At 37.0% G+C, this 16899-nt stretch overlaps 3 protein-coding genes across 3 annotated transcripts; 1 reads left to right on the forward strand and 2 right to left on the reverse strand.

Moving 5' to 3' along the window:
• Nucleotides 1-551: 551 nt before the first annotated feature.
• PCYB_121080 (hypothetical protein) lies at nt 552-2670 on the forward strand (the record flags this gene model as incomplete). The annotated part of the gene is made up of 3 exons (XM_004223439.1): nt 552-596; nt 800-855; nt 1020-2670. The coding sequence occupies 3 exons, from the start codon at nt 552-554 to the stop codon at nt 2668-2670; spliced, it is 1752 nt and encodes a 583-aa protein (XP_004223487.1).
• A 1107-nt stretch (nt 2671-3777) lies between these two features.
• PCYB_121090 (hypothetical protein) lies at nt 3778-6843 on the reverse strand (the record flags this gene model as incomplete). The annotated part of the gene is made up of 4 exons (XM_004223440.1): nt 3778-4182; nt 4416-4536; nt 4779-6623; nt 6681-6843. 2 exons carry the CDS (start codon nt 6841-6843, stop codon nt 5422-5424), a joined length of 1365 nt encoding a protein of 454 aa, XP_004223488.1. The 3' UTR covers nt 3778-4182; nt 4416-4536; nt 4779-5421.
• Nucleotides 6844-7801: 958 nt separating this feature from the next.
• PCYB_121100 (hypothetical protein) lies at nt 7802-14912 on the reverse strand (the record flags this gene model as incomplete). Its single annotated transcript, XM_004223441.1, has 1 exon — nt 7802-14912. A coding segment is annotated over one exon (7110 nt), but the record flags the coding sequence as incomplete, so codon positions are not given.
• Between the last annotated feature and the right edge of the window lie 1987 nt (nt 14913-16899).

Genomic DNA, 16899 nt, shown 5'->3' on the forward strand with positions numbered 1-16899 from the left:
CCGTTGTGTTCTATTGAAGTCGAACCCCCATATATTTGTATATAATAATATTATAGAAAAAAAAAAGGTATTTAAATGATTTAATAAACTGGTTTTTGTTTTTATTTTAAATTATATATAAAATGGCCATTTATAAACAAGCACAGAACTGAAGAAAAATCAATAAAAAAATTAATTTGAAAAAATTATATAGAACAAAATTATAAACAAGTTAGAAGAATATTTGTAACAAAATTTAGAAAAAAATTTGCTACAAAATTGATTAGAATTAGAAAGAATTCAAAAAAAGAAAACCAAATTTAGAATTTAAAAATTTTGTAAAATTTACCTTCCTCAGTTTTGTTATATATCATGAAAACCTAAATTTTCCTCATTCACTTCTNAGGAACAAAAACAGAGGCCTAAGAACATACTGATGCTGAAAATGTTATACAAATAAGAGTAAAAAAATAAAAAAGCAATGCAAGCTTTTTCTCTCTTTTTTTTTTTTGCTCACTAGTTTTTAATTTTAAGTAACCACGAATAAGACTATACTATTGAGGACAATTCAAATGAAAACCTACGTATATGTGCTCTATTACCTTAAGTTATTGGTGGTACGCAACGAAAATGGTGGCAAAATATAGAGAAACAAAAATGACAAAATGGACGCCAATGAGCGGCAAATGTGCAACGAAATGGACATCCAAATGATTCGCAAAAAAAAATTATGTAATGAAAACCAACACCCCCTCAGTTGCCTATCTTTACCACATATTTCTTCCCCCCCCTTTTTTTTCCCCCCCATAAACCTTTGCAGAATAAAGCAGCAAATGCTATCTACCAAGGAATCAACCCATACCTTGACATAAAAAAGTACTACTTCTGTCCACACACAATATAAAACAGCGTCTCACTCACTTATGTGCATTTTTGCATATACCGGTTTGCATCCATTTAAGCGTTCCCCTGCACTTCCACCATTAAAAGGGTCCCATGACACACTCACCCCTTCCCCTTTTAACGTCCCTTCTCTCCAGATACAGTGAAGAAGCTCTTAAACAAATACAATGGCACAGAAACTTATCCGATGACTGGTACGTTAAAGATGATAACATCGTAAACGATTCCGGTGCTACAATAAAAGAAGTGGAGCATAGAATTAATCGAGGAGAAATATCCATTGGGGGCCAATGTTACGATGGAGACAAACATGATGACTTGAGAAATTTGTTCGTTAAATTAATAGATGAGCTCTTCTTTTCAAATTATGGAGAATGTCTAGAAATGGAAAAAAAGTTATATCTTTCTACACAAGCTTTTCTAAAAAAATTGCAAGATGATATAAACGAGGATTTTGAAGCCATTCTCCATGTGGTCAGACATCACATAAAAAATTTCTTTAAAAAGACAAGTGCACATAATCAGCAAGAATTGGAAAAAATAACAGGAATAGATATGAACCTGAGAATTAATGACGAAGGAAATTTACTATTTAATAACAAAAATTTACATCACTTCCTCGCTTTTACGAAATTAGAATTAAATATAGATTTAGAGCAAGAATATTCAACATTTGAAAATTACTCCCTCATTAGTGACATTGAACGTGTTTACATTGACCTTGCTATTGAAATTTCCAAAGTAGAAGAAGACATTGCAAAATATTTGAATTCAACTTTACATAGATTTCCTCTCAAGTATTACCGTGATGCCAATGCCTTTGCAGTTATGTTCCAAAGTAATGCTATGATAATCCTAGAAGATAATTTACACGTTAATCTGTATCATAAATATGTAGAGCAAATGGAAAAATCAAACGCCAATTTCCGGATAGATATTAAGCCAATAGATTCGTTACTCCAAGATATGCTTAGCATACTAAATCACACCATTGACTACAATGTACATGCACTCTTTGTAAAACTAAATAAACACCTAAATGGAGACCTAAAATCTCTCATAGCATTCTTTCTTTATTTATTTAATATAGAAAAATTTAGAAATCATGACATTATAAAATCTATAGAAGAAAAAAGTGAAGACTTAGAAGAAAGTAAAATTATGTCCAATAGTTATAACTTATTTATGATAGAAAAAAATGACATCAACATTGCAGAAATCAAATTTAAAATTTTTGTAAAAAATAAATTTGATTTCAATGTAGATGATAAAAAAGTTCGATCTCTGGAAAAAAAACTTTACGACATTTACCAAAATAAACACCTCGTAGAAGCCTTCAATCTAATTGCTTACCAAATATTAATCAAACGGATCGTCAAAGATTATGCAAACTTTGTGGAACAGCTTAAAAAAACTTCCTACAGATATCAACCACTTTTTAAGAAAGTGATAGACCTATTTCCTCTTCGAAGAGATGAAAACATCCTCATCATTCCAAGAAAAAAATATGACAAATTGGTGAAGGACTATATCAAAATTAAGGACAACAGTAATTTCCATTTTAACATCCTGGGTGGTAATCAAAACATATCTAATTCTTTATTTCGTCTAAAAAGGCAAATGAACAAAATTAAAATTATGATTAAAATTTTAATGGGCCTCAATGAAGAGATGACTACCCTGAAGGACGTTTCGAAGCTCACTCCCGGCGAAAAGGAGCGCAATAAAAAGGCTATTCTTTTTTATGTCCGTTTAATTAGGGAGTTCAAGGATGACTGGTTTTATTAGTCCATCCGGAGGTGCGCCATTTAAATATGTACATAAATGTGAGTGTATCTATTTATGTTCCTATGTAAATATGTACCTTTTATATATTGCACACCGATGCGCAGATGTATAATAATTGGAGTAGACACCCTCTCCACCGCGCATCCCTGCTGCACCCTACGTAGTTGCACCAGGAGTTGTACATACATATCGCATCTGTACATCCTTCTGTATCTACATATACTAAGCCTTAAAATTTGTTTCCATTAACCTACCAATTAGTATTTGCTCACCTCCGTGTACTTTATTTGTACATGTGTGAAAAGAAATTAAATTTTAGTTTCTCTTTTATTTTTTGTGTGTATCATAATTCCATTATTTTGTCTAATGATAATTTACATGTTATATTTCTCATTATTTCCCAACCAAAACTATTTACCCAATTTGATTCTCTTAACAATAGGTTTTTAGTACAACCTTACATGAATTTACTGCAGCCTTGGCAGCTACGCACTTGGCAGGAAAAAAAAAAAAAAAAAGGTCAACAAAATTGGCATTGTTTCACCCCCCAGCAGGTAAAGATGTAAACGTGTGATATACCACTCTACGGTGTATCCCCTACACACATCTTTGCACAAAAAAATAAATAAATAAAAAAACACCCGCTGGACTTATCCTCACTCTGACATGTTCATTCGTTACATGCACCTTTAACCGCGGATCATCATAATTTTAAAACAAAATGGGTAAAAAAAATTATGTTAAAAGGGGGATATAATACTGATTCTCGTGAATCAGGACCGTTGGGTAAAACAAAAAGAGAATAACCAAACGAACGGGTTGAGCCGGGGTGGTTGCAAAAAGGGACACCCGCCCAACTGTGCAGCTGATCAGTTCCACAGCTGCGCATTTAATAAAAAATCAAACTTGAAAAAAAAAATTCGAAGCGATGCATAGCAATTTGAAACACTCGAATCAATTCAAACATGGGAACAATTCATTCTTCACAAAAAGATAGAAAGTAATACACCAAAAACGATATCTTTGGGGTGCATTCCTAATGGGTCTAGCAAACAACTATGCCACACTTCCCATTATGCGAAATGCCTTGTGTTGCGAAATCCCAAATTATGAAGTAATCTGCTTTATGTTGTTAATAAATATTTCCTTATGGTGCGCCGCTATAACTTTTAAAATTTCATTGATATTATCATCGTTCACCTCGACATGAAACGGGACGGACAAATATAAGTGATAGAGATTCGTTTTGATGCAGTAGAATTTTTCATACTCCGCCTCCAGGTATATTTGAGCAGGTAATTTGGAATCTCTTAATATGTCGTCGCACTTTTGGTACACTCTGAAAATTCTTTTCACCTTATCGAGGTTAATTTTGGAGCTATAATACTGCTTTAGGTATGGGATGTAGTAGCACACGTGAATGATGTCGATTCCCGGGATTTCTGGGAGAGCAAATGGGGAGTTGTCTGACGCTTTCACAATTTCGTCGTAGCAACCTGAGCTGATTAGCATCTGGGGAGAGCCAAAAGGGACGGGAAGGGAAGGGAGAAGGGGGGGAGGGGATCATATGTACGCATGCAAGCTCAAATGTGCGTTATGCACAACCGCGTAAAATTTACTAAACGGCACGCATATCACAAAACGCGCGTATTATACACACTGCCGAGCGTTCACCGTGCTCTTTTTTTTTCCTTTAACACTTTATGTATGCAACTTTTATCGTTTTTGTTTCATCTTTCAGTAACCGTTTCAATCATGGAGGTGTGTCTGGAGAGGTGGAAAAAGTCTCGGGACGACGCATGCGAGCAGATGTACACGCAGCAGATTTTTTTCCTAATGTAGTTGATGTAGGCATACAGGAAAAGGCTGAAAGGGGGGGAAAATCCGAAGTGAATAAATTCAGAAAGGGGAGGAAAAATACGAAATGAATGAATTCAGCGGGGAAATTTTCCTTTCCTTATTTTCACGCACTTTTGCAATCAGTTTTATTTTTATTTTATTTTATTTATTTTTTATTTTTTTATCCACCGCTTCACCGCGGCGATATTCACCTCTACGCACAAATGCCACGTAACGCGTTTTTCAATTTTTTTTTCTCTCTTTAATACTTTGGGTTATAAATAGGCAAACAAATGGGCGTCCACGATTCGGCATTCTTAAAGGACTTCATAGACGTTATCATATTGATGAGGATTATCACGTCCATCGAGTGGATAGCATACTTCGATACAGATATACCTATAATTTTATCATGCACAATTAAGAAGGACAACAGGACGTTGTTAATTTTGAAGGAAGAAATCAAATTGTGAATTTTGTTCCGATAATCCTGTTTTAATGGCAAGGGCTCAAAACCATCAAAAATGGAATACATATTTCTTGAACATGAAGATATTAAATTGCACATGAGGACATCAGCGCCGTCCAACAAATATCTTATGTCAAATGACGGTTTTATTTGAAAAAAATTTTCAATGCTTTTGGTTAATAAAGATATAATTTGAAAATACATATAATTTAAAATCTGCAAAATGTAGTTCGTACTTTCATTAGCCTTAGAAATGCATACTAAACATAAAACTTCCTTGTCCAAATAAACCACCTTGGTATTTTTACTCATAATACATTTTAAAGAATTTTTTGTGTACATTCCTGTGCACCTTTTATTTGTCTTTGTATCTGTACAAAAATCTGAAAAGGAAAATGACTCAATTTTTGATATAATTGCTAACAGAGTCCCATAAAAACTTGTCAAATTTTCTTCATTACCATATTTGTAAAGACTGGTTTCCCTGAATAGGTGAAAATAAAAAAGTGCCTTTTGTGTTTATACCACAAGGGGGTGCTTTGATCTTCATGGATTTTTTTTTTCTTAAATAAAAATTTCGAATTATTTGCACTCTCTTGAGATTCTTTATTTTCAAAATAGTGTAGACTGTCCAGATTGTTCAACTTTTCACTTTCCACATCGTCTTTTTCTTCATCTTCTTTTTTATCATCACACAAATTGGGCCTTTCTTCCTTCACCTTATCTTCATTCGTGCTTTTGATGTCATCCTTTTGTGGACTATTTAACTCGTCCCCCTGAGAAATTTCATTTTTTGATGTCTCCCCTTCGACGGAGTTAATGCCTGCGTCTTCGCGCTTTATTTTTTCTTCTTTCACCGTTGCGTTTTGGTTTTTCCCCCCAGGGTCACCTTCACCCTCCCCAACATCGCCAATATTGCCTCCCTTCGAGCTTTCGATATCTCCCCTCGCAGAGTTACTCCCACCTGACTCCCCCTTTTTCTCCTCCTCTACCAAATTCGATCTCGCAGCACTGTGCGACGAGTTGCTCATAAAGGACAAATCATCATTCGGTCCGTTTCCCAAATCCTTGGGGTCTGTGACGTCCGTATTTAACGTCAGCTTCTTAGTCCCCAACGTAAAATGTCGCTCGAAACTTTTATTGATAACGGTGTCATTGTGGGAGGAGCTGTCTGACTCTTCCTCTTTATGTTCATCAAATGGTTTCATTCCGCCCTCTTCGCCATGTATCGAGGGGGAAAAATCCTGGTTACTGTAAAAATTTTCGTATTCTTCTTCCATTAAAAAATTGCTATCGACTTTTTTGAGCAGATCGTTATCGTCCCCTCTTGGCAGCCATGCCCCACCTTTTATCGAAGCAGAATTGTCTACTCCTAAGCGGTCTCCCTGCATTAAATGCGCAGATTTGTTGTTCATTCCGTCCACTTCATTTTCTTCATCCTCAAAAAACTTTTCCAACTCGTCATCCGTGTAGGAATTGTACATTTCGTCTCGAGGTAGCAACCCCCCTTCATTAATATTCCCTTTTAGCAGATCCTCCGAGTGTTCTTCCGAGTGCTCCTCCGAGTGTTCCTCCTCACTGTTGAATTTCCTCTCTGAATGTCCTTTTGCCCCATTTACACTTTCCGCATCGTAGAAGCTTACACCTTCGCTAGCGGCAGCGTGAGGAGAGCCCCCTACGGGGCGGTCATATGCAATATCACCATGGTGGTAACCATCGCCGTGATCATCATCACGATCGTCGCTACTTTTCCTTGCACCAAAAACCGACTCGGAAGATACCCCCGAAACGTTAGCACAGTTAGATGGGCTTCTATTGATCTTTCCATTTGCGTTATTTCCTTCTTCGTCAAAAGCAATTTCCATCTTCCGATAAATGGAACATTTAAAATTGAGGGGAAGAAAAAACAAAAAAAAAGTAAGCTTAAAGGGTTAACTTTTTTTTTTATGGTATATATTGCTACACAATTTGTGGTATCATATTTGTGTACATTCCTTTTCCCCGCGCTTTTTTCTTATTTATTTTTTTTTTTTTTTCCTCTTATTATTTGCAACGTAATAAGCACAAATTCGCTCTTAAGCAGTTATTTTACTTTACCCTTTTCTATAAATAATGAAAAAAAAGTTGACCTCACAGTTCCACGCGTTTGCTAAATACCACGCAAATTCTGTTGAAACGGTTTGCTTTGCAAAAATGCTATTTCGCGAACATTTTTACAGAAAAAAAAAAAGTTGTTTTAAAGGAAATCTCAAAATGGGAACGCGTAAATATACGTAGGGACAAAAAATCAAAGAAAGGCCTATCTACCATCATGTTAACAAAATGAAAAATTCCTGAGGGAAAAAATTAAATACACACCAAGTGTAGCAACAGGGCTGAATTAATTCACCTCTTCCTCGTACCTCCGCACATTCGAAAGAACAACGAATTGTCTGTGATACAAAATGTTACAAGACAAAAACATTTGTTAACTATCTACACATCTTAAAATTAGGACGGGGACAGGCAAAACATGTTGTACCGAACCATAAATCGTTGAACAAAATAAAATTTAAAAAAAAAAAAAAAAAAAAGGGGGTAAACACGAGTAAAAAGCATTTCACAGGTAAACAAAAATGTGTTAATAATTTTAAAAGGGCTTGGAAATGAAATTCCTTCTCCGGATAATCTTCCACTGATTTTATTTACTCTAAAATGGAATCCCCTCCTCTCCCTGGCAGGTTAGCACAAACGTGTGAAAGAGTACAAGTGTGTCTTCACTAAACACACGCAAATCCGTAAGCACATGTGCATGTATACGCTCCTTCCGAGTGCCGTCCCTCCCTACGCACAACCGTGCTGCAGGTGGGCATTCGCCAGGGAATATATAATTGAGTAAAAGTGATTCAAATCTTTTATGATGACTGTAGGGGAGCTATCCCCCCGTTGGGCTGTATCGAACTGCTCGTTCATTTGCAAGGACAACTCCAATCTGTTCTTCCTAAAAAAATATAGCGGCTTCTTAAATTCGTAATTTTTCTTATACAAATTATAATTTCCAACTACGTATAAACCAAATCTTGCACGTGAAAACGCAACAATAAGTCTTTTAATATTTTTCATATAACCAATACTTCTAGACCGAACGAGCGAAATAATTACATAGTCGTTTTGTTTTCCCTGATATTTGTCCACTGTGGTGACTTTTTTTGGCATTCCGATTAACTTATTGTATAGGCATTTTTTTTTTAAAATATCTAGTATGAGTTCTTTCTGCCCATTGTAAGTGGTCAAAATGGTGATTACTTCATTGGCATATCCTAACAGTCGCATGTACATAAAAATAGCAACAGCCATTTCTGCTTCTAACAAATTTTGGTAAAAATAAGGCACCGGTGCGTACTCCTCCGACTCGACGTGTATAAACTGATACGTATAAGTAAATCCTGGATTGAAATTCTTCGAAAATTTGTCACTATTAATGCATTCCAGATTGGCTATTTGGATATTGTACTTACTGTAAAAATATTTATATATGTTACAAATCTCATTTCTCATACGTCCCTGTTCATTCAAATAAATGGATGGCAATTCTAGTCTTAAAAATCTTTTATACAAGGACTGTTCATAGTTTGCAAAATTTTTTATATATTTATTTTTTATAATGGGTGGTAGCTGGTTAGAATCCCCAACGAAAATTATTCTTTTTAACTTGCTCTTATAGTATCTATTTTCTTGCAGAAGGAGGGGTAAAAACGTGTCATTTTCCGTAATTTGGGTGCACTCATCGATAATAATATTGTCAAAGTAAAACTGTAGTTTCGCTATTTTGCTTCTGTTTATGCTTGCATGTGTACACGTCATTGCGATGACCCTGGCCAGCTTCGCTATGATGTACATTCCTCTTTCTCGCTGGTTCTTTAACACCTCGAATGCTCTACAGTCATTCAGATGTTCGAAATTTTTTATCAACTTTGCTAAATAGTATTTGCTCACGTATAAATCGTCCTCGTCGTTTTTGAACGTCATGCCGGTTACATCTCCGTTGAAGATGCTGCGCTGGGTGGGGATATCCCCCGATTGGGCTAACAATTCATCGTTTGTCCCTTTTTCTTGTTCGGCTTTTGCTTCCACTTTTTGCACTTCTTCCACCTCGTCCACTTTTTCCACTCCTTCCACTTCTTCCATTACCCTCCCCCCTGCGCTTTTCTCCCTCTCGAGGAAACCGCCCCTATACTCCAAATACTCATCGATGCCTACTTTATGCAACTTCAAATTTAGGTACTTCTTAAACGGGAAAAGAACACTATAAACGCTCAGCTGCAAACTACCCAATTGATCTTCTGGGTGAATTAAATAAAAGCACTCTTTGTCTTCGTCCAGTATGTGTAGCTTTTCCATCTCCTTGGAAGTACACCGTGTTGTTTCCTTCCCCCCTCCCCAGATTAAATTCTCCACATTTTCACGTCCTTCCACGTACATCTTTGGGCACAAAAATAAGTTATATACGTCATAATCGTCAACCGATGCTGTGATGCACGATTTGAAAAAATCCTCCTCATTTCCGTTTTTTCTATAAATTTCAATAAACTTAAAAAAATTTGAAATACGTTTTTTCACATGATTCTCATAATACTGGGTAGCCGACAAGCAGTGATATATCTTCTGACTGCTACTCGATTCGGATAACAGATTTACTTCGTTCAATAGTTTTTGTCTTAAGTCGATCATATAATTGATTCTTCCATATTTCGAAAAATTAAAATTATCGTCTTCATCAAAAAAATCGTTCCCTGCTTTGTTCACCATGCTGCTCTCATTTCCCCTACCAATATCATTTCTGGCTAAGTTCCTTTCCACTTCTTCGTACTCGGCTCTTAAATTTTCAATATCCAATTCTCCCATACCTACTCTGCACAGATATTTTTGGTGAATCAAATTTTCCTTAACCAGTAAGTTAAAAATGTAGTTCAGGCAACTATTACTGTGTGTACATATGAGAATTTTTTCCTTCGTTTTGTTGTTAAAGAGTATATTAATTATCTTGTTTAGTATGCTGGTTTTTCCGCTGCCTGGAACTCCCTCGATGATGGTTATTCCTTCATACAGCCCGCTCTTTATACATTCGATTTGCCTTTCTGTGTAGTACATCCTTTTCTTCGCCTCGCCTCCACTTGCTGCTTCTACCACGTTTGTCTCGTCATCCCCATTTTCGGTGCCTACCCTCTTCACCAAAGCCACATTTGTGCTGTTCCTCTTTTTCGTGTGAACAAGCAACCCCTCTAACGGGTAGTCCTGGTCGTCGTAAATCCTGTTCGGTATCCTGTAAATGTCCCCTTTTAGTCTTAAATATCCTATGGAGCGTTCCACATTTTGATCAAATAAAGTTTGCACTTGTTTTCGGTCACCAATTGTGGTAACCTCTCCATCCGGTTCGTCCATTTCGTCCTCATTGCCTTCTTCACCTTCTTTCTCTTCTCCCTTCTTCTGTCCCTCCCCCTTGATAAGCGGCCCCACGTGTCCTCTCCCGCTTTTTCCCCTTCTCAGGTAGCTGTTCAAAATTAAGAAATACTCTTTCGCCTTAAACACAAATTGGAAGATACAATAATCCCCATACCGATGCGCAACTCTAATGTTTTCCACAAAATTGGAGACAAATCCCATCTCATCTGTGGCGTACCCATTAATTACACAAATGTGATAATACAAACTTTCGAGGATATTCCTTTGCAGCACATCCTTTTCAAGTGACTTTTTTTTGTTTCCATATTTGATCGGTACGTAGCTCAAAAATAGGGGCTCTATATACTCATTCAGTAGATTCTTCACATCTCCTTTATCGCCACCGCTAAACACATTCATGTATGACGAGTCGATGCAAAGATACGCAACGTTCGTCGTTTTTATCACATGTAAGATGTTTATAAACGTGTTCAAGTAGTTAATATCATCGATGTGGTTTCTTATAAAATTTAGCTTCTCTCGATTGCATGACAGAGAGCTCTTCAACAATTTCGTCGCTCTGGGTCTGCCCGATTTATTTTTACTATCACTGTTTGCATCGTCTGATGAGTCTTCTTCCGATGCATTCTCTGCTGATTCGTCCTCCGATTGGCTTTCTCCTCCCGATTCGTCCTCCGATTGGCTTTCTTCTCCAGATTCCTCCTCCGATTGGCTCTCTCCTCCCGATACCCCCCCAGATTCACTATCCCCCTCCGCGTTGGCCCTCCCCGGCAGCGACTTCTGGTAATACTTGAGCGAACCATCACAGTAACCCAAAAATATATCATGCACCCAAAACGGTATAACCACATCATCGGGATTCATAATTAACGTTTTGATGTTGTTCAAAATGTAGAAGAAATTGTTTTCCTTCTGTTTCCTCCTCACTAGTAAATTGAATGAGTTGTAAATTTCTGGATCGTTAAGAATATCCTTCTGATACTGATGATAATCCAAGTATACAGTGATTCTCTTCAAGCTGCTTTTCTCCGCATCTCCCTCATCTTCACCGTTTTCTACAAAGTTAGCATACTTGAACACTTCACACCCTCTGACGTAATTAATTCCAAGTAGCTTCTTCAAATCTCCATCATTAATCACGTTTATTTTATTCCTATAATGATTTGTGTAATTCTTTACACAAACGAGAAATAAAATGTCACACGGTCTAATCATGTTCCACTCGTTATTAACTCTTTCGTAGTATTTGTACTTCAGGTCTATCACTATTTCTGCTGTTACTTTCTTACTGTTGTTATCTACATTTACAATTTTGAATGAGTCGATTTTATTGCTCATTCTTCGTTCATTTGCAAAATAGGTATTTTCAATTTTGTTAACATCCTGCACTATGGAGTTTAGCTGGTATTCATTGTAAGCGTGGCTACAACTCTTATGCGATGAAAATCCATCCTGTGTATCTATTTGATTCTCCCCTAATAACTCTTCCTCATGTTTTCTCTTCCTTCGTTTCTTCTCTCCTTCGTCATTCATCTCATTATCGTTCCTGTTAGACTCACTCGACTCGTCAATTTCGAAGACGTATCTACACACGGTATTTTCATTCACCTTTTTATTTTTTGGATTCGTTTCGTAGACATACTCTAGGACGTTTTTCCTAATGTCGTAATAACTCTGTAGTTTAAACAAATTGTATATTCTAAACACATAGTCGTTAATGCATAGGTATTGCAAATTCAGTTTGAATAACGGCTTGGTGTAGAGAAAGGTTTTCCTCTTCTTTTTCATATCGTCCTTCGTATCTATCAGGACACTATCGAATAGGTCCTTCTCGTTTGGATAATCACATTGCTTGTCTATCTCCTCAAAGATGTTGCTCTTAAAACTCAAATTTTCGATTAGCACAGTTATGTAGAACAGTTTCTTCTTTCTCCTAAACAGGGGCACACTTGGGAACAGACCCCCGCTGTCCCTGCTCCATTTGCTTCCCCGCAATTTGCTGTCCCCCTCTTCATCATTAGCAGTCTCAGCTATGCCATTTGCAGTCCCAGCTATGCCATTAGCATTCTTGGCTGTCTCCCTGCCAGGCACCAAGTACTTCAACTTCTCGCACAGGAAAAGCAACTCCCGCTCTTCCAGTTTGGACAAATTCTCCAGCAGCTCCCTCTTCTTGTTCATCAAAAAAACGGACTTCAGGTAGTAATTTTTTAACACCGTGTGCTCCTTAAAATGTTTGTAGCAAAAGGTTTGGAAAAACTCAAAGTTCTTGTAATGCTCGTTGCTTATTTCTAAATAAGTTAATGGCTTCCCCGAAAAATTATTTATATACATTTCGACGTAATATTTTAACAGCTTTATCAGTTCTTTGAACTTCCTTTTCCTATTAAGACTAGAAATTTTACAATAAATTAACACATTAAAATGCTTTATGAGAATGTACAGTATCCTTCTCGAGTAAAGCTGACTTAAAAGATCGATAAAAAATTCCACGCACTTTTCAACAAACAAAATGCGAAATTTTTTGTCCTCCCAGGTATGCTTCCGCCCAGTTCTTCTAACCTTACGTGTGTATCTGTGTTTATTTTTCCCCTTTAGCTTTCCTTCATACTTCCAAAACATGCGTAGTATTTCTTCCTTTTTATGTTCGCTGTGGTTGACATAACTTCCATCCCTTTCGTCCTCGCTGGAGATGTACTTTGCGTACGCTTCGACAGACTCGAGGAACTCTACCACCTCGTCGTGGAGCACGTCCTCACCACTGCCAACGCGTGTACCATTTATGGTGCCAATCTCCCCCCCACCAGCTGCAACCCTCTTTGCGTGTTTGGCTGAATGCCCCTTTGTAGTAACGCCCTCTTCTTCGTCGGCCACCGAGTTGTCGGTTAGACTCCCCTCTTGATCGCTCGCGTCAGTACCCATATCGTCCTTCGTGTTGTCATTCGAGGGGACTATCTCTTTCATATCCCCTTCACCTACTAGTGCGGAAGCATCTCCAAGCTTCTCACTACTTAACGGTGACTTCTCCTCATTCGGAATATTACCCTCCTCATCATTAAACATTTCCAAATACTTTTCGCACTCGTCTAGCTCTTCATTTTTACTGTCTGCGTCACTCATCGAGGAGATGGAAAAATCACTGGCTACCTCATCCTGTTCTTCGGACTCCCTCTCAAAGATGTCCAAAACGATTAAAAAGTAATTTATCAAGTTGTAAAAAAACTCATTTTTGTTAACAAACAGAATGATGCCCTCGTCATACTCTTCCTTCTTCACATCGTCCTGGTGAACTACACCACAACTGCACGTATACACACCCAGCACGTTGTAACTCCTCCCATTTAAATATTTTTTTTCCATAACCTTTAGCAGATTATTATACAACACCTTCGCTTCTTTACTCTTCTGAAACAGAAATGCGTTTAAGTAACTGTAATTTACGCAGCTCCAAATGATGGGGTTGCACAGATCAAGGCACAATTTGAAGAGAAATTTTTTGTCTATACTGGAATAAATATTTATAAAAAACTGTATGACAAAGGATTTCTCCAAAAAGTTTAATTTGAATACACGCCTCCTACATGTCCTTACGATATCTTCCGTCTCTGTACTTCCCCCCCTTAGCTTCCCATTTCGCATGTGCTCACTAAAAACAAAGTTATAATTAATCAATTTGAGGGTATTAAAAAATAAGCTGTGAAATTTTTGTACAAGGAATTCCTTGTACATATTAAACCGCTCATCAATTTTGTAGTTTTCCTTTTGAGTGTAATTCTTCTTTTCGATTTCCACCAACTTTTCAAATTCGTCTATTCTGTTGTAAATTATCTGATCCCAAATTTCGTATTTCCCCTTCTCTTCATATTTATAGCAAATAAAAACGATAAGCGATAGTAAGTGCTTTACGTACAATTTGTTTGTACTTACTTGGGGACCATCCATGCAAAAAAAAACCTCGTTGTTTTTTAGAAGATACAGCCTGTCATATATGTTATAATGTGCCCATAATACCTTTTCAAAGTATTGGGCATTTTCTAACCTTTTTAAATGCTTTGGGTTGAAACTTTTCTTCTTCAAAAGGTCGTACGTTTTGCCTATAAAGCTTAGCCACTTGGGATCGATTCGAACGTCTCCCTCTTTCGCATCAACACCATCATCGTCTTCGCTGTCGTCCTTTCCGCCATCCGCACCGCAGTGGTTAAGTCCTCCCCGGTCAGTGCTATCCTCATTTTTTTCTTTCTTCTTTTTACAAAAAAGGCAGAAATCTATGTGTTCAATTACGAACCTGAACTTTTGCGAGCCTTTTACTTCCCGAGCGATATCCACATCCAACTCTCCATTCTTCGGCCCTGCCGACGACTTTACGTTTGCTGACTTATTTACACTCATTTCCTTCTTCTTACCATTTTTGGAATTACGGGTTTGCTTATCAGAAATGTTGTAAGCTTCGTTACCGCTTGTATGTATAATATGGCTTCTGCTCTGCCTTATACTTCTGCGAACCGTTTGCTAAAAGGAAAAAAAATCTTTCTTCTTTTCCTCAAGGAGAGCGTCCTGCTTCCACTCTCTTGTTTGTTTTTATTTGCTGCTATTTCTCATGCGATCTACCCTCCTCCAGGTGTTTCCCTTTTCGTTTTTTTTTTGGGGGGGGGGGAATTCCCATGGAATATTGCCTACTTCATTTCGTGCTGACTCCTCGTATGGTGTTTTAAAAAAATGCAAGAAATGTAATTTACGCACGCGATCGTCGCACAAGGTTTTAAAACGTGCAGTTGGATCTCGCGTGTGAAAAGTGGATTTTCAAAAATATGTTTATGTACATTTGTATCCATTTTTTTTTTTCCTCTTAATTTAAGCAGTGTTCCATTGCGTTCTTCTTTTTCGTCCGCATATAACATGTGAACAAAATCGCACCACCATCGTGCCGCCCACTCGTGCCAGCGCCAAACGTAGTGAAAAAGAAGCATCGCCTTATAAAACAATATTGTAAAACCTTCCATGTGTTTACACAGGAATTGTAAAAATAAGTAAGCATATAGCGTTATGTTTCTTGACACCACTATAGGAGTGTCAACATAAGGATATATAATGTATCCATTCCGGTACTTTATTTCATCCTCTGTGGATCTTAGCTAAAAGGAACAACTAACCAACGCAAAATAAAATGAAACATTTCGAGGGGTGGGAAAAAAAAACAGAAAGACCACATTCTACATTTTTAAGGAAGCACCATGTAAGCATTTAATTTTTTTTTTTTCCTCAAAAAATATGTATCACTTTACAATGCCTTAAAAGGGGAAACACATGAGCCTCCTCCATTTTGCAAAAAAGGATGTTGTCATTATTCTAATTTGCCCCCCAAAAAAATTTTTTTTTCCAACGTTGTACTAAATCAGCGGAGTTCAATTCTTAGCACAAAACGTTAACATGTACAGAACGTATGACAATGTACCTACTTTCGTTCCTTTGGTCTCTCCATACAGTTTTCCGTTTTAGTCCGTTTTAATGACACCCCATCGTTATTCTCTGTCTGGAGGCTCCGATATGTATCCCTCCCCCAGCCACAGGTCTAACATTCGAGAAATTATTTTTATTTTTTCATTCTTTCTTTTTGGTGGTAGAAGGGGTGGTAAAAAGTGTGTGCATAACTGTACCCCTATTATTCATAAAAAAAAATAATTTTTTTTTTTACTAAATGTAGATAAAAAAATACGTCTCCTTTATTTTTATTTTTTTTCCTATTATTTTCCCTTTTATAATTACATTTTACTGTTTCGAAGTAGCTCCGCAAAAATAATGTATACCACTGTAGCACAAAAAAAAAAAAAAATTCCATTTAAGTGGCACACTCCACACGAGGTTCTCCCTCAACCGCTTAAAAAAACGGGAATTAATTTGCTCTAAGAATGTTTTAACTGTACCTTCTCATAAAACGCCCTTTTGTAAAGACAATGCGAAGATGTTTGCGTTTTTCTCAATTTTGAGACCTTTGCGCAATTCACGAAAGTTCGAAGGAGTAAATTATTGTCCCTACAAAGTACATTTTTTTTTTTTTTTTTTTGGGAATATGCGCAAAAATGTACGCATAAAAAATATTCATGCCTGCGGGGATTTTTATTTACAGCTCCTTTATCAAACGAAACTAAGTTTTAAAGACATGCATTTTTGCTTCTTCCCTTTTATGTCATACGTTTAAGAGAGGGGAAAATGCGCCAACGTACGCGTATACCCTTGTGCATACGAGGAACACGCAGGTGCACAGGTATGTATAAGCATATACATATATATATATTCATTTACTTGTCTACTTATTTATTCATTTATTTAATTTTTTATTCATTTATTTGTCTGCTTTTTTATTCGTTTACTTATTTTTTTATTCATTTATTGATGTGCGCACCGCCCCGCGCACTCCCAGCTGTGTAGACCGAAAGAGCGAATAAAAGGCCCACACAATTAACCCACAACTGTGCAGCCACAAA

This window comes from Plasmodium cynomolgi, chromosome 12 (genome assembly GCF_000321355.1).
Source record: "Plasmodium cynomolgi strain B DNA, chromosome 12, whole genome shotgun sequence".
Classification (NCBI taxonomy): Eukaryota; Apicomplexa; class Aconoidasida; order Haemosporida; family Plasmodiidae; genus Plasmodium; species Plasmodium cynomolgi.